Source organism: Apus apus, chromosome 6 (assembly GCF_020740795.1).
Source record: "Apus apus isolate bApuApu2 chromosome 6, bApuApu2.pri.cur, whole genome shotgun sequence".
In the NCBI taxonomy this organism is placed as follows: domain Eukaryota; kingdom Metazoa; phylum Chordata; class Aves; order Apodiformes; family Apodidae; genus Apus; species Apus apus.
Window position 1 is genome coordinate 29,578,119 of NC_067287.1, and position 23,634 is coordinate 29,601,752.

At 38.4% G+C, this 23,634-nt stretch overlaps 1 protein-coding gene across 3 annotated transcripts; it reads left to right on the top strand.

Moving 5' to 3' along the window:
• The first annotated feature begins 672 nt into the window (after nt 1–672).
• On the top strand, nt 673–23,311 carry SF3B1 (splicing factor 3b subunit 1). Of its 3 annotated transcripts, XM_051622917.1 has the most exons (25): nt 673–764; nt 6,483–6,649; nt 7,858–7,959; nt 8,644–8,758; nt 10,597–10,676; nt 11,859–12,026; nt 12,185–12,419; nt 13,179–13,391; nt 13,782–13,903; nt 14,512–14,709; nt 14,797–14,898; nt 15,618–15,797; nt 16,209–16,295; nt 16,427–16,697; nt 16,966–17,111; nt 17,200–17,346; nt 17,523–17,648; nt 18,053–18,274; nt 18,517–18,699; nt 18,783–18,894; nt 18,982–19,102; nt 19,505–19,636; nt 20,471–20,743; nt 21,255–21,471; nt 22,681–23,311. In XM_051622917.1, the coding sequence occupies exons 1-25, from the start codon at nt 737–739 to the stop codon at nt 22,837–22,839; spliced, it is 3,906 nt and encodes a 1,301-aa protein (XP_051478877.1). In that variant the 5' UTR covers nt 673–736; the 3' UTR covers nt 22,840–23,311. The 3 variants fall into 3 exon arrangements, with proteins under 3 accessions (XP_051478877.1, XP_051478879.1, XP_051478878.1); XM_051622918.1 differs by lacking the exons at nt 673–764; nt 6,483–6,649; nt 7,858–7,959; nt 8,644–8,758 and adding an exon at nt 8,966–10,280; XM_051622919.1 differs by lacking the exons at nt 11,859–12,026; nt 12,185–12,419; nt 13,179–13,391; ... (15 more) ...; nt 21,255–21,471; nt 22,681–23,311 and adding an exon at nt 10,225–10,280.
• The last annotated feature ends 323 nt before the right edge of the window (nt 23,312–23,634 follow it).

The window sequence follows — 23,634 nt, forward strand, 5'->3', positions numbered from 1 at the left end:
GCCTGAAGTGCTGGAATTCAATTATGTCCCCATCTTGTGGCAAGTAGTGTGCTTTACTCTGGTATCTAGAAATTAACCTGTTGGTGCTGGGACGGTTGCCCTGTGAGATGAAGGAAAGGTCAAGCCACTTGGCAAACAGAGCAGAGCATCCACCTTCCAGTGGGATCAGCCCCCAGGGAGACACTTGTACCTGCGCAGCAGCTTTTCAGGGAACAGTAGGATGTTAGATGATTGCTGCTTGACTGTCCACACAGCAGGCTGGAAGCATCGTCCTCTTCTGGTGTCTAAAATGGGAGGAAGACAGCTTGTAGCCAGACAAGGGAGGAGGGCCGATAGTTCTCCTGAAGGAACCAGGAGCGCTGGGGTGGCACCTTGGTACGCACAGAACGAACCTCTCACCCTGTGTGAAGGCCACTGGCAGACGCGGTCCCTTAGGAACCACCTGAACAGCACAGAGGGAGAGAACCCGCCGGGCTGCGGGGCTGGGGGCTGCGGGGCTGGGGGCTGCGGGGCTGCGGGGCTGCGGGTCCCGCCCCAGGACCACCCGGCTCCCCCCGCCCCGCCCCGCGCCGCCATTGGCTGGCCGCGCTGTCCATCAACGGGATGGGCGGGGCCCAGCCCCGCTCGCGCTCGTTCCCGCCTCCCGCCCTGCGCCTGCGCGCCGCGCCCGCCCTGCCCCCGCGGAAGCGCCGGGCCGCGCCAGTTCCGCCTCTCGGCGTTGTTCGCTGTGGACAAAATGGCGAAGATCGCGAAGACCCACGAAGGTAACAAACCCCGGGGAAGACCCGCCGGGCGCCCCCTGCGCCTGTGCGCTCGGCCGTGGTGCTTCGGTCGCGTTTCTGCTCGGCTCGGGGCAGCGCCAGGCCCGGCTCCCGGGGCGCAGGCCGGGGGGCCCCGCGGCGGGCGGGCCTGCGTGTAATGGCGTCTGCGCCGGTGTCGGCACCGCCATGGCGGCCCGCCCCGCCCGCGGGGAGGCGGGGGGCCGGCCGGGGCAGCGGGGCTCTCGCTGCGGGGGGCGAGGGGCGCGGGGCCCGTTCGCTCCGGCTCCGCTGCGGGCCCGGCCGGGCGCCCGGCTGCTGGTGGCCAGCGAGGCCGGGGCAGCGCTCCCACGCAGGGCCACCCGTGGGCTCCCTCGCCTGCGCTGCCCCAGCCCCTCCCGGCGCTCGGGAAAACCCGCGCCGGGCCTCGCCTCTGCTTCGCAGCCTGGTGTCGGTAACGCTCGTTTATCCGCTTCCCGAGCCCTCGGGCCTGGCTGCGCGGCGAGCGGGAGGCCGGGAAGGGAGCGGGCAGGGGTGTTGGCCGCTGGGCGCCGGCAGGGCCTGCGCTGCTGCCCGTGCCCTGGTGTGGACGGTGCTTCCCGGGAAAAGTGCCCCGCAGGAGGGGAAGAAGCCGTGTGAGAAGGTCGCAAGGATTTCAACTGCCATTTTAGCGCGGGGGCTTCCTGCCGCCTGGGTGTTTACATAGGAAAGCTGGTTTCTGAGCGAGGGCTTTCCGAGGCGGCGCTTTGTGGTGCTCGGAGGTGGCCGTGGCGGCTGCTGCCGCTGCCAGCTCTTTATTGCAGGAAGCAGAGCTCGCTTCTTGGACAATGGCTGCGGCTTGCTTTGCACTTAAACATGCCCAGACGAGGGAGAATAATTTTTAGAATTGTACTGCTTTTGCGTTTTTGCGTTTGGGTTTTCACTCACTTTTCTCTGTAGGGTAGGTCAGCTGTTTTATGTTAATTTGCACCCGTAACTCACTAATTAAAATCTACCTCTGGGCCGTGGTTGTCTCCTGTGAGGCAGGCAGGGTGTGTTCATGGCCTTTGGGGGCAGCAAGTTTTGCACTGAAAAAACTTTTTACATGGAGAGGCATCATCACTTTAATGCTCCAGACCTGATGAAGAAAAGCTTAAATTGATGTTTTCATTTTTTTTTAAATTAAATTTTATTTTTTAACATTCTAGAACGATTTTGTAACATTACAGAAATTTTTTGTTTGTATCCTGTGACAGATACTCACTACCCAAGTGAGCATTACCCATTGCAGTGCTCTGCCTCTCCTAGTGCCTAAAGAAATTTTAATAATAAAATACATTTTGTTACTGGGTTTTTAACTTAAACTGCTTATTTATTGAAGCAAGTGGTCGTCCATTGATTGTAATAAAAATATTTACATGCTTCCGGTTTCATGTATTTTGGTTGGTTAAGGGGGAGGATGTAGGTAGTTAAATACAAAATTAAGTATAACTGTATGATTGTCTAATGTCATCTTTCCCAAAGTGGAGGTATTAGCTGAACAGCTTGATGATTCTTCATCTGAGTTCTGTCCTGTCCTGCTTTTTTCAATTCTTGACTGATTTTCCAAATTGAGTTTGTTACTAAATCATCTTAAAAGATTTTTCACATCTTTGTACTGTTTGTTAAATACTTGTTGGTTGATGTGTTCAAGACACAACTTGAAAGAGGTCTCAAAACCAGATTATTTCAGTTACATGGCTTAAGGGAGAAATCTTTGTTCTGTTATACTGAAAAGTAAAGCTTTAAATAACAGGTTATGAAACCTGAATAAATGCTTGAGTTTTTAATGCTGTCAAAGGTTGTTTTTAAATTGCATAATTTTTTTCTTGCTCAGAAAAGAATGAAGAGCTCTCTGAACATAATAGAAAGCCCTAACATGGGTGAGAGTACCAAAGTAGTTAGAAATATAGTTGTACAGGGCAAGCTAAATGTGTAAAAATAAGGCATGAAAACGTAGAAAATATTCACACTGTAAAATACTACTTCAGTACAGGGTCTGACTCTTCTTTCTCTTTTTCATGCTGAATAATGTCTTGCACTCCAAATATTGCAAGTAGAACTATGTGTATGGTAATGCAGTATATGTTTTGAGAAATCTGTAATGATCTGGTTGCAAGCTAGATTTTCAGTCACTTGAAATTCAGATATGTTGACTTGATTATTCAACATATATAATCTGTTTCAAATCAGCTGTAGATGTTCAAGTCACATCTTTTAAAATACCAAAATATATTAAATGGAGCAAAATAAATTAAAAGGAATGATCAGCAGGATATTACCTCCCCCCTCCTTTTTTTTTTTTTAATTTCTCTCTCCCTTTACTGTTTCTCTGTCTTTGAAGTTTGTTTGTCCCAATTGACTGTACTTTGCTTTATGCAGTGCGTTTTTAAGCTTTGTGATTACTCTTTCTTAATTTGATTTGTATTTAAGTGCTTTGTTGAATAGGGTGTGAATTTTTTCAAGAAAGTGCCAGTTAGAGCAAAGAAGGTAAACTGCCCTAATGTCAAAATTAGTCTCTTCCAGCTAAATATAAATTGGCAGTCAGGCTACCTCTGGCTGCAGGCCTTTTAGATCCTCTGGTTAAAGGGGTTTTGTGGCAAGTGCATGTTCTCCTCAGAGTGCTTAGTTTAAACTAGTACTTAGAGACTGCATGGACCTTGGTGGAAAATTATGGTAGCCGTAAGTGGGGGTTTGTTAACCCTGTAGACCCTATGCAGCTTTTATTTTATGTTATAGATAACCCAGCAGGACTTGCTGTAAGAAAACCAGAGTGGTCCTTAATCTGCAAGCAGTTGTAGTAATTGTAATTTAAAAGAGAAGGCCAATAATAAATGAGATCTTTACCTTCTTCAGTAAAAGTAGCTATTTTCAAAGTAAAAGATGAAAACAGGGCCTTAGTCTGTAAAGCTTTGGTAAGAACCATTAGTAGGAAATTATTTTTGTGTGAACACATCTGCTGCAGAAGTTTCACAAGTGCTTGGTTAGATTCTTTTGACGGTAACACACCTGGACAGACCTCTCTGTGACCAATCCTGCATGGCAGAGCACTTAAAGCTGCTTCTTTTGGCTGAGCTGTATGCCCAGGGTCGTTCAGTACAGAAGATGTGTAAGTTTGGTTTTTGGTTATTTTTTTAAGTTGTTTATGGCAATGGATGCACAAGCAGGACTTAATAGCCTAGTAAAGAGCCAGTGTGTTCTTTTAATAACTGCTTCTTCGAAATAGGAAACAATGTTGTTGTATTAAAAGCAGTGGGTGCTAGTAGCGGTGTCCTTGTAGCAATGGAAGCACCAGGTATTCCTTTTCACCCCAGTGCTGCATTGCAGCAGGCTGCCAAAGGAATCAGGAACTTGCTTTGCTCTTTGGAAGAAATATAAATCACTAAAAAAAATAAATCTGTGAGCAAAGTATTTGTATCACTTCCACACCCATGCCACAGGGAGACTGCACAAAAATTGAATACCTTAAGAGGACACTGGTAAACAGGATCCATGTGATTTGCCTCTGAGGATGAGCAGAGACCTCCTTGGGCAAAGCAGGGATCCCTAATTCCACAGTAGTTTCTTTCTGCTGCTTCTCCAGAAAGTAGCATACTGGGGAACAAGCGTCTGAAGTTCTGGACTCACTGGAATTCCCTATGGAATGACTGCTGTGCTGGATTTTGGGGAGGGGGAGCTGGATGTACCTGGGGGCAGGGCTCAGCATGTTACCGTGGCCAGCAGTGTAAGGCTTTTCTCATGTTCCAGCAGTGACTGTTCAGGTTGCCCTGTTCTAGATATGTGTGATAGAAACTCTTAACAGGCTGGAGCAAGATTCTCCTTATTAGCTGCTATGAGGGATCTTCTATGCATGGGACTCTGATGATTTTTAGAAGCATACTTTTGCTGCTTCTTCCTTTACCTACTAGACCACTGCAGGAATTGCATTTTTTCTGTCAGGTGTCCTGTGCTTAAAGCAGTATTTCTAACTGCCATTTTCTTAGGCTGTACAGGAACGCTTAATTCTGTTCTCACTCATACCTGACAAATCTTTGCTTTATAGTTAAAACTACATGTTCAGTTACCTCTATAGAAACTATTCCTTTGTACAGGAGGCATAATTTGGCTTGGTTTCTGTTGGCTTTTTTTTTTTTAATTAGTGAGTTTATGATAGCCTTGACTGTAGGTTTACAAGGCTGACAGTTAACTTTCAAACAAAGCAATTTTGATCTGCAGTCTTTCAATCATGGAAAAAAAAAAGTCACTAAAATCAAACACCCTTCTGCTAATTTGTGTCTCAGGTACAATAATTTGGATTAGCAATAATCTTAGCTTTTAATAATTGTAATCTGAATTTTTGCCAGGTTTGTTAGCAGATATTGTAAGTTAATGTCTTTTGCAAGGTATCCCAGTGGGAGAATCTTGTGACATTTATTCTGAAAAAAATAAATGAGCAACAGTAGTAAAAAACTGGCGAGTAGTCAACATTTAATTTTATTTGTGAAGAAAATTTCCTGTAGTTTTTGTGAAGTGGCAAATTTCTCTCAAGTTAATGTAGCAGGAAATATTTAGATGGGAAAGGGCAAATTACAGAATTATTGAGGTTGGCAGGGACTTGTGAAACTAAATAGTCCAACCCTTCCATTTAATTGTGATACTTGGTGTTCCTTCAGCCATGAAATGCAACTCATGAGTATTCTTTTGGCCATGAAAACAATTGAAAGTTAACTACTGAAAATCACATTGTATGGATAATTATCTATTGAATCAAATAAAATTCAGATGGAAACAGCAATAATATTTAGCAAGTTAGCTATATCTTAATATACCTGTATTACAATTGCATTTGTTGAAAACAGTTGAACTATTATAACTTATTTTCTTGTTACATTACAGCAGGTAGGGGGATTTAATTTGGTTCCTTCTTTTCCGGGTTAACAAGTTAATGTTCTTTTTGAAAGTACCAAATTTGTAAGGTCAAAAGATGGCCACCAGAGGTGATTAGAGTCAGACCCTGAGAATTAAGAGATGACAAAGCTCCCATTTGTCATATTTAAGGATAAGCATTTTGTTATCCAGAGGAATAGTAGGCTCTTCAAAGATGTTGATGCAGGCAGCAATAGTCATGAGTAAATGTTTGAGCTGCCAAAGTGAAAAGAAACGGGTCCGAACTTATTTTTGCTGATTTTATATCCAGTGATGTTAGAGTTTTAGTTTTAATTTGTTTAAAGTTACAACAGTTTTGCAGTATGTCAGATAACACAATAATGTGTTGTTTTATTAAATGTTCTGAGATTTAACAACTCATGCAGTAACTCTTTTGAGCAGATTTGTTTTAATTAGCAAAATGGGTTTGTTAATTTGTGATTACATTTTGAAAGGCTTTTTTAATGAGAGGATTACATTTGTTGAAAAGGTCCTGTTACTGTAGTGTTGAGAAAAATTACTGTATTGTGATGTACCTTCTCTGTTATCTCTGTTGCAAGATGACATAATTTGTTTTAGGCCATATAATTGAAGCAGTCTGTTCTGGATAATATTACGACCTAAGGAAAATCTGCTTATAAACATGATTTTACAGTTTTATGTATCGTATTTATTGATTTCTTTAAGAGATAATCTCTGAAATTGGGTGTAAAAGCTCAGTTTACTGTACATGGTTACATGAATATTACATTCTGTGGGGATGTTTAAAAATACCTGAATTTTTTTGTTTCTTTACCCTAGATATTGAAGCACAAATTCGAGAAATTCAAGGAAAAAAACCTGCTCTTGATGAAGCACAAGGAGTAGGCCTTGATTCCACAGGATATTATGATCAAGAAATTTACGGTGGCAGTGACAGCAGGTTTGCTGGATACGTCACTTCTATTGCAGCAACTGAACTGGAAGATGTAAGTGATTTTTAGGTATTTGTTTGCTTAGGATATGCATTCTAAGTACATTGGAATTAATTTTGAGTAATTTTTAATAGTTGTCACAGAAGTAAAGTGGTTATTGTCATTAAAGCTGTTCTGGACCAAGCACGCCTTATCTGGGAAGCTTCTATGTTCTAAGTCTAGCTTTTACTTCATGAATTGTGTTTTGAAAGTCATGTAGGCCCAAGCAGAGGGCAAAAAGTTGTGGTCTGGTACTCAATCAGTGTTAGCCTTGACTGGAATAATTAACTTTTTCACTGTATTATGTTCTCCTTCTGTATCGTGCATGTAGGATTACTTCATGTTCATTTCTAATGTTAAATATTTGACCTCATTTTCGGTTGCAGGAGCAGTTGGACACTAGAGGTCTGATCATGACTACATAAGCAACTATGTATCATGCTAAGTGAATGAATGATATTTTTAGAAGAAAGGAGGATTATGTTCAGCTCAGTACTAGTTAATAGATTTTTTTTGTCATACTTTTTTTTTTAGTGATGTCAATTTTTTTAGTGTCATTTTTAGAGTTCTAAGAATTTGATTAGAATTAGAAGCTTCCATCTCACTGAAATCAGTTCATAGTTTTAAGAGCAGTTTTTCTTTTGGGTTGCTGTAAATTATTGCACAGAACTGGCTATTAGCATGAGGAATTGGATAGCAAAATGTCTTACACATTCTAAATACTTGTTGCCACTGGGATTGTGAAGGTATAACTAAATAAAAAGTAATATTTTTCTACATTTTTCACTGTTTCTGAAGCTTTTTATAGGGTTATTTACTGCAGTTTTGTTCTATATCTACCTGGATTTTAAGAAAAAAATGTTTGAATTTCTGTGCACCAGTTCTCACATGCCAACTAGAGAACTGTATCAGTAGTGCTTGTATGAAATACAGATGTTTTGTGTAACCAGTGTAGATAGCATACTTGATACAATGTAGTATATTGCAGAATACTTGAGTCTTGTAGAGAAGAGTTGTCTTTTTAATGTTGTGGTTAGGTTTATCTGATTCAGCAGTTTGAGAGTAGTAAAGCAAGCTATATGAGAAAGCTTGCTAAAAATTGTGATTAACTATTCCATTAGTCCATTCTTGTATTTTCTATGATCACAGTATGTTAACGTGACATTATTTTTATCTAAATATAATCTCAGCATGACAAATTTACTGTGTCTTTTTACTGACAGGATGATGATGACTACCCTTCTACAAGTTTGCTTGGCCAGAAGAAGCCAGGGTACCATGCTCCAGTGGCATTGCTTAATGACATACCACAGTCTTCTGAACAGGTACATCTTAATTTAAGGCACAATAAACAATGCTGTTGTAGGTATTAAGGTAGAGAAATGTTTTTCAAGACCAGGTTTTGTCTTCTGGAAATACAAGATGCATGTAAAGGGATGTGGTATTTTAATTTTGCTGAAAGCTTGTTACTGCTTTAGTTTAGAATTCCACAGGGTGATAAAAACTGGCACTTCTGCATGTAAAATGATGTGGGCATATATGCTAAACTGTTACAGAATATTTTTGGTAGGTCAGATACTTAAAAAATAAAATTAACTGGAAAACTTAATGTACTTTCTTCTTCTGTTTTTATAGAGAAAATGTAATCACTTACTTTTTATATTCTTGGAGTATTTTTCTGTGAAACTTAAAAGCATATGAAGTAGTGTTAAGTCTCCCTGCAAAAAGAGGGGAGAGCTCAATAGCATTAAATGCTCAGCTAACAAATGAATAAACTTCTAAAAATAACAAGTTCTTGTCAGAAGTTTTGTAATAAGAAATTCTGTGTTTAAAAAAACATTCCAGTTACGGAAGTAAAATTGTATTAGCGTAGTGTTTTGGCTGGTTGAGATTAAAAATAAAGTCGGCCTTCTTAGTAAAACTGAAAACAAATGCAGACTTAAGGTCACCAGACGCTTTTCAGACTGTTCCTCTTACATGTATGCTAACAAGATGTTTTTGGTTTTTAGTATGATCCTTTTGCAGAACACCGTCCTCAGAAGATTGCAGATCGGGAAGATGAGTACAAAAAGCACAGGCGGATGATGATAATTTCCCCTGAGCGTCTTGATCCTTTTGCAGATGGTAATTTATTTTGACTTTTCTATACCCTTTACGGAATTTGTTGTCTTCAATTGTCTTTAGCCCTTTGATTTTTGTTGGCATGCTTATAAACTTAGTTTTGTTTTAAACATCCCCTTTTTATAGAGATTTGGTTGAAAACCTAGATGCCATATTCTTCATCTTTATAATACAAGTTTTCTTTCCAGGTAGAAGGACAAGAAAATAATGAGCCATTGCCATAGAAACACAAAGGGTTAAAGGTTTCTCTTTTCATTTTGTTTTGGGTTGTGCATTATACTTTGAAGAACTTGTGTGTTGAGTGCTCAGATTCTTTCAGTACCTTGAAAGTTTTCATTCCAAGTCATAGATTTACAGGTTTACTGCTTTTGAAATGCTAGCTCTCAAAATAGAGCACCTAATTCTTACCGTCCTATGTAAACTTAGGTGGTATAGCTAAAAGCAACAAAAGCATATATAAGACTTTGATACTATTAATAGTTCAAGTCTGTTCTGATAATTTTAGAATGCAAGTCAGGAAAAGGGGTATAGTGGGTCTGACAGAAACTTTCTTCAGGTGAGTGAGTTTCACGTGTGGCAGTAAGGTGCCTGTTGGCTTAAAATTAGTAGCTGTTTTGCAGGTTTTACAAATTTAGAATTTCAGCCTGCATGAATTAATAGGGATAATAATTATTTTACTTGCTTAATTGTAATTGATTTAAACATGTTTTGTCAGAATTCACAGGCCCATACTAACTGTCCTTAATTTCTTTCCTACAGCAGTACTGCTATATGCCAGTCCTGTCTGCATTCTTAAGGGTGCAGTTCAACACATCCTGTGTAGATTATGGTGAAAAAGTATTCCAAAGGAAAGTCCTATCAAAGCTAGTGTCAGAATGACACAGCCAATTGGGCAATCATCTTCAGCATAGAAATGTTTAAGAAGCTTATTTTTTTCCCTAAATTATAATGCTATACCACTTGTATAGCAAATCTGCACATTTTTCTTTAAGAAAAAGTGTTCTTCTTGACAAATCTTATTTTTGTAAAGTTGGGCTTCTTGTAAAGTGTTTAAAAGTTTAATTAACTCAAGATGCACAGCATAAAACAACATATGGTATACAAAACCCATTACCTGTGAGTATCATTGTGGTGGTTTATGTACTTGTATTGCATTCAGCTCCCAATCACAATTCTACCTTGACAAGAGGGGGAAAGTGTCATCAAACAGTTTTTTTGGGTTTTTTGTTTTGTTTGTTTTTTTAATGAAGCCCTTTTACAATATGACACTAGAGGATTTGGGAAACATGTCCAGATTTGTCAAACTTAAAAATGGGTCTTTATGATAAAACATTTTAAACATTACTAAGGTATGGAAATAGTTAGTTACAATCAGATAACAACTAGGATTTAACAGCTTACGCAAGGTAATGTTTTGAATATAAATATCTTTCCAAAGTGTTACTAATGGTAAAGAGATAATTTTCTAGGCTTCTATTCTGCTGCTTGAAGTCAGAACTGCTGATGGAGACAAAGGCACGAAAGTGTACGTATTCCGGATTAGCAACCCAGGAACCCATCACTTCTGAAGACTCTTAACTGTGTTGTCATTTTATCATTTATATCGGCTTTAAAATATTTGTTTGAAACTGCAGTAGCTATGTTTGTGTTCAAACAGGTTAAATTGATCAGCAAACTGACTAAACATAAGATACATGTAATTTTAAAAAATTTCAATCAAAAAGTAAAATTAAATGATCATGGAATAATATAATATTAGAGCAGGACAATAGAAAAAGTCAATAGTTTCTGCTTATCCTGTACTCATTGTGCTCCATTCCTGTTGCTGTTCTCTTCTGCAGGAGGGAAGACACCAGATCCTAAAATGAATGCCAGAACATACATGGATGTTATGCGTGAACAGCATTTAACAAAAGAAGAGGTGAGTGTGTGGAGGGTTTTCCACTTGACGTTAGTTTCACTTTACAGCCTTTGAAAGCATGTTAAGGGAGAGTGGACTTGCTGTTGACTTCTTGTCTTGACTTCAGTGTCTTTTTCTTTGGAAATCCTGTTCTTCACATGTTGAAAGTCAGTAGAATTTAAAGATGGAAGTTTTGAAAACCATGTGTTCTATGTAATACTTAAACAATGGTGGGAGAAGTAGCCTCTATATATTTTGATCTGGATTTTGTTACACTACTTGGACTCTTTGTTGTTTATTTTCCTTCAGAGGACGAGAGAAAATCTAAGTCCCTCAGGAGTATTCAGTGTCAGAGACGTTTGTGTTTGTGAGCTCTATGTGAAGGGAATACAGGAATGTTTTAAAAGATGTTTCTTAAAGCTTTTGTGACAGATGCTGCAGTACTATAAATTGGTGTAAGGTTGGCATTTGGTTTTAAATATTAAGGAAGGAGTAAAAGCACATGCTTTATTTGTAGCTGTTAAAAATTCATTTTAATAGGTAAGAAGATACTGGTAGTGTAATAAAATTTCTTGTGTAATACCTACAATACCGTCTTGTTAATTGGAGCAAGATCTTGTAGTTCCAGTGACTTCTGTAGATTTATATTGATTTACTCTACTTGACTTACCTTACTTGAGGAATTAGTTAATAATTTTAATTATCTTACTGTTTATGGATCCATTGATAAGTGAAAAACAGTCTGGGTTAGTGTGCTGTTTTAACAATGTCATTTCAGAATTTTAAGAATTTCAGGACTTTATGTCGTGGGATATAACTCATGTGAACATGTTTTCTAACTCATTTAATTTACCAAAGTGGAACTTCAGTAAACAAATGCATAACGATGTTGAAACATACATATAGGTTACAAAAATTGATGGCTTTCAAAATTCTCCATGCATTGTTTTACTAATGGCTTTTATAAGAAATCAATTTAAAACCAGCTTCTCCAAACACAGTCTCTGTCAGTACAGAGGAATTTGAAAAGAGAATGCACTTAAAATGAAAACAATAGCTAATTGCATGTTATTTGAGCAAAACCTTTAAAAAATTAGCATTAAAAGCTATGATAGACGTGAAAAATGTATTTTAAAGGTATTGTCTGAAGAGGCCTTTTTAAGAAATGTTTCTTATGTTGGTCTCTTTTTTGCCCTTGAATAGAGGGAAATCAGGCAACAACTAGCTGAAAAAGCTAAAGCTGGAGAGCTTAAAGTCGTCAATGGAGCCGCATCTCAGCCACCTTCAAAACGCAAGCGGCGTTGGGATCAGACAGCTGATCAGACTCCTGGTGCTACACCGAAAAAATTATCCAGCTGGGATCAAGCAGAGGTAATAATCTGAGTGTTCATCAGTTTATCTATAGAAGACATTATTAATGCTAATCCTCTTAAATATCAGAGGTTCCTTGCTCTACTGAAAAAGAGCAACCAGCAGTCTTTCCTGTACGTTATGAGATAGATTAATACTTCTGCTTTTGTCATGCACAGACTCCTGGACATACACCTTCTCTGCGATGGGATGAAACTCCAGGGCGTGCCAAGGGTAGTGAAACTCCTGGTGCCACACCAGGCTCAAAAATATGGGATCCAACTCCTAGTCATACACCAGCAGGAGCTGCAACACCTGGACGGGACACACCAGGTCATGCAACACCAGGCCATGGAGGTGCCACTTCCAGTGCACGTAAAAATCGATGGGATGAAACACCTAAAACAGAAAGAGGTATTTATGGTGAACTGGAAAATTTGGAATGCCTAATCGCATAGGATTTTTTTTCCTTAAGTAAAGAGCAGATATAGAAAGTCAGGCAACAAGTAATTATATTCTGACATCTAGTGGTGGATGTTGGGTGATGTTTTTGTTGGAGTTCGTAGCATTGAATTCTGCCTGTTAGCTTAACTCACATCTGTGAAAGCACTTCAGCTCAAAAATGGAATCAAAGTTTTCTGGTGTATCTAGTGACTGCTGCAACCTGGGATTTTAATGTGTAAAGGAATTAATGTTTCATGGCTTTTCATGATACCTTTGTGTGGTTTTTTTTCAAACATACATTTTTTTTAAGAGGTTAGAACTAAAATTTTGGAAGCATTTTCTCATCTGCATAATATGAGTGTCAGAGAACAGTGAAACACCACTGTTCCTTAATGCTTTTATCAAGGGAGTACATGGAGTACTTTGTCCGATTTCTAGAATATTAATTATTTTTTATTGTTTAATAAATTGTCTATTGTGCTAAGATTCAGCAGGAAGATGACATGTGGGTTCATACAATGAAGTTCTCTGGATGTTTTTTGTGTAATTCCTGTGTCTTTTCAATATTCACTAAAGTAGTTTTACTTTTTGTCTAATGTTTTTTCAGTTGATACTTGATTTTTGTGGGCATGAGGATGAGATACTGAAAATGGGCTTGGATATTGATTCTGTAGTTGGAGTATATGATGTTCAGCTTTCTGCAAAAACAGTTGTTTCGTTTTCCCTTAGATACTCCGGGACATGGCAGTGGATGGGCTGAGACGCCTCGTACAGATAGAGGTGGTGACTCCATTGGTGAGACACCAACCCCAGGAGCAAGTAAAAGAAAGTCACGATGGGATGAAACACCTGCTAGCCAGATGGGTGGCAGCACACCTGTTCTGACACCTGGCAAAACACCAATTGGTACACCAGCAATGAACATGGCTACTCCTACACCAGGTAAGCCCAGTCCATTCTCTAAGGCTTGACTTTCACTTCTGCAAATGAGGCATTTACCTTCATATGGTATTTTGAAATAGACTTCTGCCTAACATATTCTGCCTGAATGAAAACAGTCAGTATATGCTCAGTTTACCATTTTTAATGCCCACAGCAAGGCAGTTCTGGATGGAAATAGAGGCTGAAGTTTTATGTCCTTGTTCAGTGTCGTTGGCAAAAAATTGATAAAAGGCTCTAAAAGTTTGTCTTACTGGCTACAGATTTCAAGTGCTGTGTAAAACTTTGGCTCAAGCAAGCACTTTAAGGCTGAGTAAATCAGTCATCTCCTTTTGCATATGGAAGACTTTTTAGTTAAAACCTTGTTTTAATTTTTTTTTTTTTTAAATATAGGTCATATCATGAGCATGACTCCGGAACAGCTGCAGGCTTGGCGTTGGGAAAGGGAAATTGATGAGAGAAACAGACCACTTTCTGATGAAGAATTGGATGCTATGTTTCCAGAAGGATATAAGGTAATAATACATCTGTGTTAAAATGCAGGAGACTATGATGGGGTTTTTTCCTGTTAGGAGGTACTGTTTTGTTGTTGTGTTTTTGGTTTTTTTTTGAAGTTTAAACCAAGTTGTCACAGTAGAATGTTTTACATTAAGTATTGATTATTGATTCTAGATGTTGTTAGATTCAGTTACTGAATTACTGTAAATCCATTAGAAACAGAAAAATAAAGGTGATTTCCAAGTCCAGTTGTTTTTCTGCTTCTCAACGTTGGGAATGCCTGTCAAGGCCAGAAAAGACTGATAAAAATGCTAACTCCAGATGTAGAAAACTTAAGAGGAGAGGCACAAATTCTAAACCAGCAAGTGTACTTGCTGTTGATAAAGATATCCAAGCTCTCAGAAGTGTAAATGAGCTTTCTTCTGAAATATTGTCAATACAGGATAAACATGAATACAAACTGTTGTGGTGAACGTTTGTATGGCTGATGGATCTGATGTGTGCAATAACACTCGCACAAATCCCCAAGCAAATAAAATAAAAGGCTTTAGTAATGTTTTGCATTTGATGCTTTCCTCTTCTTTTATCTGTTGTGATAAGATACATTTTGTTCTCTCTCCTGTAGGTGCTTCCCCCACCAGCTGGTTATGTACCTATTCGCACTCCAGCTCGTAAGCTCACAGCGACCCCAACACCTTTGAGCGGAATGACTGGGTTCCACATGCAGACAGAAGACCGGACTATGAAGAGTGTTAATGACCAGCCCTCTGGCAATCTCCCATTCCTGAAACCAGATGACATCCAGTACTTTGATAAACTACTGGTAAATGACATTTCGTTCATACTGATTAAAGTTTCCTGATTTGTTGTGAGTATGTAGTAATGCCTGTTTGTCTGGAATTATTTTTAGGTTGATGTTGATGAATCAACTCTGAGTCCTGAAGAACAGAAGGAGAGAAAAATAATGAAATTACTTCTGAAAATAAAGAATGGCACACCTCCTATGAGAAAGGTAAGCTGTATTGTTAGATGCATTTTTGTAATTTCAGTTTTCAAAAATCTGCATTGTTCTTCAGGTTTAGTTTTCAGCTGCCTATGGAATTCTCTGTAAGATAATCTCCTAAACTTTGATATCTATTTATTGTTTTCTTCCTCCTCTATATCTGTATGGCTTTTTGTTTGTCAATCAGTGTAATGCAGTATTGCTGCTCTTCGTGCAGTAATGTCAGTCACTAAATAGTACATGGCAAATCAATATCTGTTTACAGTTAGGATAAACTGAATTTGTAATCCTTTTTGCTTACAGGGCTTCATAATTTTCATCCTTCACACACTGAAATTAGCAGTGTAGCTCTTAGCTAAATTTCAGACTTCTTCATTATGCAATAAATTAACTGTCTTTTCTGAGCAGTTTTGCTCTAAATTGACCGTAGCATCAAGCTGCCTTGATGCAGTAAGTGCAGTATAAGCTAGTTTTCAAATGGAGACCAGGAGTGTGCTGCTTTTGAAAATTGAATGTCTGGGAGCTAACATCAAGGTGTTCTGCTTCACTCATTCATTTTTCAACAGGTCAGCATAAAATTTGTTGAAGAGTTTTGTAGTGGTAAGAGCAGGTATTCTGAAGCCTCTGGTTACAATGAATTAAATTTTAACTTGGTTAATATTTATCTGGTTTGTAATTGTTCAGTATTGTTCCCTTAGTCTAACGACAGGCTGTTTGGTTTTGTTTAGGCTGCATTGCGACAAATTACTGATAAAGCTCGGGAATTTGGAGCAGGGCCGTTGTTTAATCAGATTCTGCCTCTGCTGATGTCACCAACACTTGAAGATCAGGAGCGTCACTTGCTTGTCAAAGTCATCGACAGAATTCTTTACAAACTGGATGACTTGGTCCGACCATATGTACATAAGGTCTGTTGCAGTTTAGTGTTTCATCTTTATTCTTTCTGGTCATTGCTGGGAGAAATGTCTATTTTATTTGCATATTGGAAGAGAAGGATACCATGTTGTTTTAACATAATTGACTTTCATTTTTATTATTAAGCCAAACTTTTAAGTTCCTGTAGTGTGACCAAAGTGTGGGCTTTATAGCATTATGTCATGATTTAAGAATGGGGGGTGGGAAGAGGTATCTTACCTGATCTAGGTAGTATATCTGGGCCAGATCCTTTAGAGACAAAGAGCTGTAAGAAGGTCATAATAGATTTAATGTTTTTCTGGTCATCATAAAGCTTTCAGCTTGGATCCATGGACTTTAGCAAGGCCAGAAGTACAACTAAAAGTATTAATGAAAGGAAATACTTGTTTGTTCACCTTTTTCAGATCCTCGTTGTCATTGAACCACTGCTGATTGATGAAGACTACTATGCTAGAGTGGAAGGCAGAGAAATTATTTCAAACTTGGCTAAGGTAAAGTTCCATCCTTCATTAAGGCACAGAGTTAGCTTACGTGTAGCTGTATGTTTATAGGCATGGCAGAAGAATTAACTGTGCTGTTTATAGATACAATGGGTATGTTTCATGTTGTTTTTTTTCTTCAGGCTGCTGGTTTGGCAACAATGATCTCCACGATGCGACCTGATATTGATAATATGGATGAATACGTCCGAAATACAACAGCTCGAGCCTTTGCTGTCGTTGCCTCTGCTTTGGGAATTCCTTCTCTGTTACCCTTCTTGAAAGCTGTCTGTAAAAGCAAGAAATCCTGGCAGGCTAGACATACTGGCATCAAGATTGTACAGCAGATTGCTATTCTGATGGGTTGTGCTATCTTGCCTCATCTCAGGAGCTTGGTTGAAATTATTGAACATGGTAAGTCCTATTTTCCCAGGTGAAAATTTTTTTACTCACTTTATATTTGGAAAAAATTTTATACTCCAGTGTGGCTCAGTGATAGTAGGGTCCTGGTTTTGTCTGGGGGTTTTTGGGGTTTTTTTTAAGCCAAGAAACAGTTCAGCTGCCTCTTTCAGAGGAGTAAAGCTTAAATTTTCCTGAAAGTAAGTTAGTCCCTTTTATACTCTGTTTTTGCAGTTGTGAACTGAAGTCGCAAGAAGTAGTACTAAACACTGTTCTCTTGCAGGCCTGGTGGATGAGCAGCAGAAAGTTCGCACCATCAGTGCTTTGGCTATTGCTGCTTTGGCGGAGGCAGCGACTCCCTATGGTATTGAGTCATTTGATTCTGTTCTGAAACCTTTATGGAAGGGTATACGTCAACACAGAGGAAAGGTATGTCTAAAATACATTCTTTAGTTTGAAATCAAATTAATATATACCTTCTGTAGCTGACAAGATACATGTTTTTGCATTTCAATAGGGTTTGGCTGCCTTTTTGAAGGCTATTGGTTACCTGATTCCCCTCATGGATGCCGAGTATGCAAACTATTATACCAGAGAAGTCATGCTAATCCTTATCAGGGAGTTCCAGTCTCCTGATGAAGAGATGAAAAAGATTGTGTTGAAGGTATGTCAGTGATTTTTTTAGCATTAGTATTGAATATATATGCTTTTTCTTAAAAATAACAAACAAAACAACCCCCCCAAGACAAAAACTGAAAAAAAAAAGCTCCGCACCCTACAACCCCTTAACACTCCAAACCCTACCATGAATTAAAATAATTTATTTTTTTTTCTTGTCAGGTTGTGAAGCAGTGTTGTGGTACTGATGGTGTTGAAGCAAATTACATTAAGACAGAAATCTTGCCACCTTTTTTCAAACACTTCTGGCAACACAGAATGGCATTGGACAGAAGAAATTACAGACAGGTATTTTGTTTTTCTTAACTGGAAAATTATTTGCAGTAGGACAAAATTCACACTGGAGTGCTCATTTAGGCTGGATGCTTATTTTTTCCTCGTATGTCCTGAAACTGAATTGTGTTTGGGTAAGTGGTTTAGAAGTCACATTGCTAGAATAGTTACAGGTTCTTAGGAGGCTATGAAGACATTTTACATCTGTGAATACAAGTCTACATCAGTTGTAAGGTGGGGTAGCTATCCCATTTGTGTTGTTTAAAACATTGGATAATTTCTAAATGTAAAAACAGTTGTTCGTAGTGCACTTAATATGCATGATGCTGTTTCTCCTATTCAGACAAAGGAAATGTATTTTCAAGATGTAGAAAGTTGATTTTAACAACGTTTGCTGACTTAATATTTGTGTATTTCAGCTGGTTGATACAACTGTGGAGCTGGCAAATAAAGTTGGAGCAGCAGAAATTATTTCTAGAATTGTGGATGATCTGAAGGATGAGGCTGAGCAGTACAGAAAAATGGTCATGGAGACAATTGAGAAGATAATGGGAAATCTGGGGGCAGCAGACATTGACCATAAACTGGAAGAACAGCTTATTGACGGTATCCTGTACGCCTTTCAGGAACAGACCACAGAGGTATGGCCAAGGGTTACTTAGTGCTTGGTTCACTTGCATTGTAAGCTAGGTCACTGTTAGTTATGTATGCTTCTAAGTTAGATTTTTAGAATCCTCTTTCAGATGTCAGTGCTCTAATCAATGAAATGCAGAAACTAGCTCTGGAATGTCAGCATTTTAATAGCAATTTTACGTTCTGTCAAATGTCATTAAAATGGAATATTGCTTTTGGTCTGATTTTCCTTTCTTTTTTTTACACTCAGGATTCTGTGATGCTGAATGGTTTTGGCACAGTGGTTAATGCTCTAGGCAAGAGAGTTAAGCCCTACTTGCCACAGATCTGTGGTACAGTTTTGTGGCGTTTGAACAACAAATCAGCCAAAGTTAGGCAGCAGGCAGCTGACCTCATCTCTCGTACTGCAGTCGTCATGAAGACTTGTCAAGAGGTACTGATGGACTTCTCCTACCAGATTTTCCGTAGTGTGTTGTAGTAATAAGAATAATGAGTAATCTTTTTACTTGATTATAGGAAAAACTGATGGGACACTTGGGTGTTGTGTTGTATGAGTACCTGGGTGAGGAATATCCTGAAGTACTGGGCAGCATACTCGGAGCACTGAAGGCCATTGTGAACGTTATAGGTAACGTTTGTGTGTTGATTGCTTGCCTGTTCAAGAGAAAATTTAAAAGGCAATATGAAACTAAATATCCCTCTTTGAATTCAATAGGTATGCACAAGATGACACCACCAATCAAAGATCTACTGCCACGGCTTACACCTATTCTGAAGAATAGACATGAGAAAGTACAGGAAAATTGTATTGATCTTGTTGGGCGCATTGCAGACAGGTAAGCTGACTCATGAGAGTTTTTGACCTTCTCTGGGCAATTACTGTAGCAAAAGCTGAAGCTGAGCATCAGATTTGACATCTGGGTATTTATTGTCATATCTCTTGATATTTCTCAAACTTGAGCGTAAAGCTTGAGATATTTAGCAGATGATCTGTTGAATATATTGTAATAGTATTATTTTTCAAATTGTTTATAAGAAGTATATTATCCATTTCTGGAAACTTGGAATGCACACAACATGATAAATCTTGAGTAAACTGCTAACCAGTGAAGGTCTAGTGTTAACTGCTTAAGCAGTATCCCTCTGATAGGAAATTAATAGGTGCTGCAATTTACGTGTTTTTATTTTAAGAAACTTCTGACATCACTGAAGGGGGAACTCATATTATTCTCTTTCAGAGGTGCAGAATATGTTTCTGCAAGAGAATGGATGAGGATCTGCTTTGAACTGCTTGAATTATTAAAAGCTCACAAGAAAGCCATCCGAAGAGCCACAGTGAACACTTTTGGTTATATTGCAAAAGCTATTGGGTAAGTTGGTCTAATGCTTATCCACTTCTACACACAGTTACCTAACAGTGATGACTGAGTTTTCTGGTGAGAAATACTCCACATTTAACAGGTTAAGTGTGTAGACTTAATTCTACCCATTTGGTAGGAGGAGAATACAGTAATCTATTCTTCATTAAAATACGGTGCTGCACTTCTGAACTAAATTTGTAGGTGAGGAAGGTTAGAGTATAATTGGGTAGTAAAAGCTGGTTGTCTTAAGAATTTTTTAGATTGTGGCATGCATTCAGAACTTCTCTATTATTTCATAAACTCTAATTTAAATTATCACTATCTATTTCTTCCCCAAATCAATACTCTGACTGATTTGCAAAGGGGTTTTTTTGTCACTTAGATGATATAGCAAGTCAGCAAATTGTAGAATTAAGCCAAATTCCCATCTTCATGCATATTGATAAATAACTAATTACTGAATGAATGCAGATACAGCAAGGAATGCTGTAACTGTGCTTACCTCTACAGCACGTTACGTATCTCTGTCAATGTGTATGGTTTTATACAAGTTTGTAATTACCTGTGGGATCAGAGTGGAGAGGCTACTCCTGTCCTCCAGAGGCAGAACAGAAGGGAGGAAACAAGTGAAGTCTAGAGAAAATAAGATGTATTGGTTATGAAAATAAGATCAGGCAGTTACTTAAGCTGTTTCACAGTTTCATGGTCTGTGTTGTTCCCCAATTACTTAAACTTTTTTTTTAAGCGCAAAGCCTTGTTTTTATGCCACTTGGTATTTGAAACTAATTTTATCTGAATCCTCACTGAATCTACTGACATGGACACACCTGTTTTCTCTTCCAGACCCCACGATGTATTGGCTACTCTGCTAAATAACTTGAAAGTACAGGAACGGCAGAACAGAGTGTGTACCACAGTAGCAATTGCTATTGTAGCTGAAACGTGCTCACCTTTCACAGTGCTGCCTGCACTCATGAATGAATACAGAGTTCCAGAACTGAATGTCCAGAATGGTGTGTTAAAATCTCTTTCTTTCCTGTTTGAATACATTGGAGAGATGGGAAAAGATTATATTTATGCTGTTACGCCGTTGCTTGAAGATGCTTTAATGGACAGGTGAGTGCACATCTATCCATGGTACATGGATAGCTATAGTCATATAACATGGACAGTTAGCTATAGTCATATATTTTAAGTGTCTAGCTGGGTCTTAGTGATAGCAAATAGGTATATTGTCGTTTTTGCTGTTAAGTGACCAGCATAATCTGGAACTCATTGTCTGCAAATAATTCAGATTATATACTCGCACATTGGTAATACTTTTGAAGACTGAAACAATAAAGGCATCTGAAGTGAGTCAAGACTTCTTGCATTCAAATCTCTTTTGATAATTTCTATTGTTAGTACTTTTTCTGTGGAATCAGAATGCAAATTTACTAATATTTGCTACTCTGCCTCTTGCTGTCAGTAAATATGGGTTAAAATTCAGAATCAGAATCACTGAATCACTGTCCAAAATTGCATATTAGTGGTTTCATGAAAGGTGTTACTGAAAAGCAGTATTATACTTGTCTAATCATGTTGCTTTGAAGTGCAATTTATTAACAGACCATTATTGTCTTTGCAGGGATCTCGTACACAGACAAACAGCCAGTGCTGTGGTGCAACATATGTCTCTTGGTGTTTATGGGTTTGGCTGTGAAGATTCTCTTAATCATTTGTTAAATTATGTATGGCCTAATGTGTTTGAAACCTCTCCTCACGTCATCCAGGCAGTTATGGGGGCTCTGGAGGGCCTCAGAGTTGCTATTGGTCCCTGCAGAATGTTGCAGTATTGTTTACAGGTATGGCCTCCAAGTATTCTTTAAACATGGCATTCTGTACTGAGGGCTTCAGTAGTTAAAATATGCAACAGATTTTGGTGTAGTGAGGTAGCTGATTACATTGAGGAACTCAAGTAGAAGTAAGCAGGTAACTTAGAACAGGAGTTAGCTAAAATGGCCTGGCATTTAGGCTTGTAAAATGGGAGCATCTCACAAACTTTGAGGACACTAGTTAATGACTGGAGAATAAATTGATAGTGGAAGGGATTATGAGAACAACTAATAAGTGTGATAAATAAGTAAGTTAGGCTTAATGTTAAATCATCATTATTTCTTGCTAGCCAAGAAAAACTGTGAGACATTTAAAACTGTAAGAGTGAAGCACCGGAAACCAGTGCTTTGATCAGAACTTAAACCATCAGCGCTAGTCAGTTCAGCTTCAGTAAATGTGCTTGTGGTGGTAAAATCTGAAGGTTTCTTTTTGCGTAATTGTATGTGACAGTTCTTGCTGTGTTTGCTATAGAATCTAAACTCAGATAACAGGCAGGAAGCAAGGATTAATGTCAGGTAGAGAAGAGGTGACAGCATTTTTTATCTATCTGCAATTACAGAATGTCGGTGTGTGGGTGTTTTCATGTGGGGGGGCTTCAGCACAAAGATGCTGACATTAGTAAGAAGGTGAAAGAAGTTTCTCACACAGTATATTTTTACAGATATTACTAGAATATTATTATATATATACATATATATAGATATATATATATAGATATAGATAGATATAGATAGATATATAGATATATTTCTAGAGCTTTCATGTTCTGCTTATTTTTTAGGTTTAACAATAATCTCCTGTATTCCTGTCTTGCGTGCTCTGCACAGATTCACAGTTAGCAGAGCCAAAGATAAGATTTAGTTCCAACTGAATATACTGCAGCAGGTTTTAATTTTTATTTTAAAAGAATACAAAACTAGTAATACGTTCAGTGGAATTTCTCCTTTCAGAAAAAAAGATGAGAAAACGTGTCTCTAAAGAATATTTTGTTACTACTTGCTAGTTTAGATAGTTGCAAAAATTGGGAATGATACATCTAGTGTACTGTCTTAGTTGTAGGTGGCGTTGTTTACAGTAGTTGCTTTTTTAAGTGCTAATTGTGCAAAACTTAATTAAATGCAGTAACAGACATGTAGACCATAAGCCTTTAAACATTTTTGTTCCTTTCTGTTTCCTAGGGTTTGTTTCACCCTGCCAGGAAAGTCAGAGATGTTTATTGGAAGATTTATAATTCGATCTACATTGGATCACAGGATGCTCTGATATCACATTACCCACGAATCTATAATGATGAAAAGAACACCTATATTCGTTATGAACTTGATTACATCTTATAATCTTCTTTGTTCAGTTGTTTGTGTTTAATGCACAGCTGTTCTTCAATTAAACGCTTCAGATTTGATGTAAAATTTTAAAATATTTGAGATCAGTATAGAGCTGGTCAGAGGCAGAGCTAGGAGTCCAGTAGCATGATTTTTTAAAATATGTCCTTGTTTTTTGATGTTAAACAGTTAAAGCCAGTAGTGACCAAGAAAACAGTGATTACAATGTACTGGAGGGATTTCATTTTGGATTCATCTTTATGAAGATTTAGATTTCATTCCTTGTGTTTAAAGGGGAAGTTTATTTGAGAAATAAACATTTGTGTATAAAAACTAATTTGTGTGTGGTTTTTGGACAGAGTGGCTTGTAAAACGAGTCCCTTTGGATTAAGTATTTGTTTATGTAATGAATAGGTGGCATAAGACATTTTAACACTTTTTGTCATCCCCTATCTTTTGAATAAATAAGAAATATGTACAAACTGTAGTTAACGTGTGTATTTTTCATGCAACTGTGCAGCTGCAGTCTGGTTGGTTGTAGTAGTTGCAGTTTGTTTTAATGGAAAAAGTAGTGTTTAATTGCTTGTTGTTACTGCTTCATCTGCAGTATCCTGGTTGTGGGGACGGATTAGCTTGGTAAATTTTCGGAAGTTTAGCAGTTTATTGTAAATGCTGTGTATAAAATCAGTTGTGCAGATTATGCATGTTGATCACATTTAGCATGTCTTCCAGCATGTGTGGCTTTATGAAAGAGTATTTTTAAGCCATGCTGTAATTCCTACAAAGGGCTTGGAAAGTGATGTCCTCAGC